The sequence below is a fragment of the Poecilia reticulata genome, linkage group LG8, assembly GCF_000633615.1.
Source record: "Poecilia reticulata strain Guanapo linkage group LG8, Guppy_female_1.0+MT, whole genome shotgun sequence".
In the NCBI taxonomy this organism is placed as follows: domain Eukaryota; kingdom Metazoa; phylum Chordata; class Actinopteri; order Cyprinodontiformes; family Poeciliidae; genus Poecilia; species Poecilia reticulata.
The window spans coordinates 27,036,234-27,036,812 of record NC_024338.1 but is presented as its reverse complement, the minus strand read 5'-3'; the positions used below and the strand labels follow the sequence as shown (position 1 = coordinate 27,036,812).

The window sequence follows — 579 nt, the reverse complement described above, 5'->3', positions numbered from 1 at the left end:
CCCACCGTTTCCCAGCATGCTCAGTGAGGAGGATCAGACAGCGACTGAAATAACCTGCCGCTCGGCTCGATAATCCCAGATTGGTAATTAGATTACAGGCTGACAGGAAACCTGCAGTGACTGATGATGTCATCTGATTATGTCATCACGGGAGGAAAAATGAATCTTTTTACAGGGACACTGGAGGAAAACTAAGCAGGACGTCCTCACCTGTCCTCCATGACGTCCCTGCAGGACGAGACGATGGTCCATCCGGCCGAGGTCGCCATGACGGCCTGGAGAGACGACACCAGGCTGGAGGACAGGGAGCGCTGGTTAGACTGGGACATGAATGTTGTCCTCTGGGTCCCTGACTGTTGGTTGCCATGGTAACTGCCTGGGACCATCTACTAGGCACTAATGGCTGCCATGTCGTTGCCATGGTTACACAGAGTTTTATTTCCGGTTCATTACCAGAAACGGGGGGCGGCACAAAACCAGAGAGCGGAAACCGGACCAGAACCAGAACCAGAACCAGGACCAGAACCAGAACCAGAACCAGGACCAGAACCAGAACCAGAACCAGGACCAGAACCAGAA

At 53.4% G+C, this 579-nt stretch overlaps 1 protein-coding gene across 3 annotated transcripts in view; it reads right to left on the bottom strand.

Moving 5' to 3' along the window:
* Positions 1 to 579, bottom strand: part of LOC103469484 (protein FAM57B) — a 7,409-nt gene that overhangs the window by 2,180 nt on the left and 4,650 nt on the right. For 2 of the 3 annotated variants that reach the window (XM_008417189.2, XM_017306157.1), the window contains one exon: positions 211 to 294. The exons of the other annotated variant lie outside the window; for it this stretch is intronic. In XM_008417189.2, coding sequence (XP_008415411.1) covers positions 211 to 294 — 84 coding nt within the window. The remainder of the gene's footprint in view (positions 1 to 210; positions 295 to 579) is intronic. 3 annotated transcript variants of the gene reach the window in all.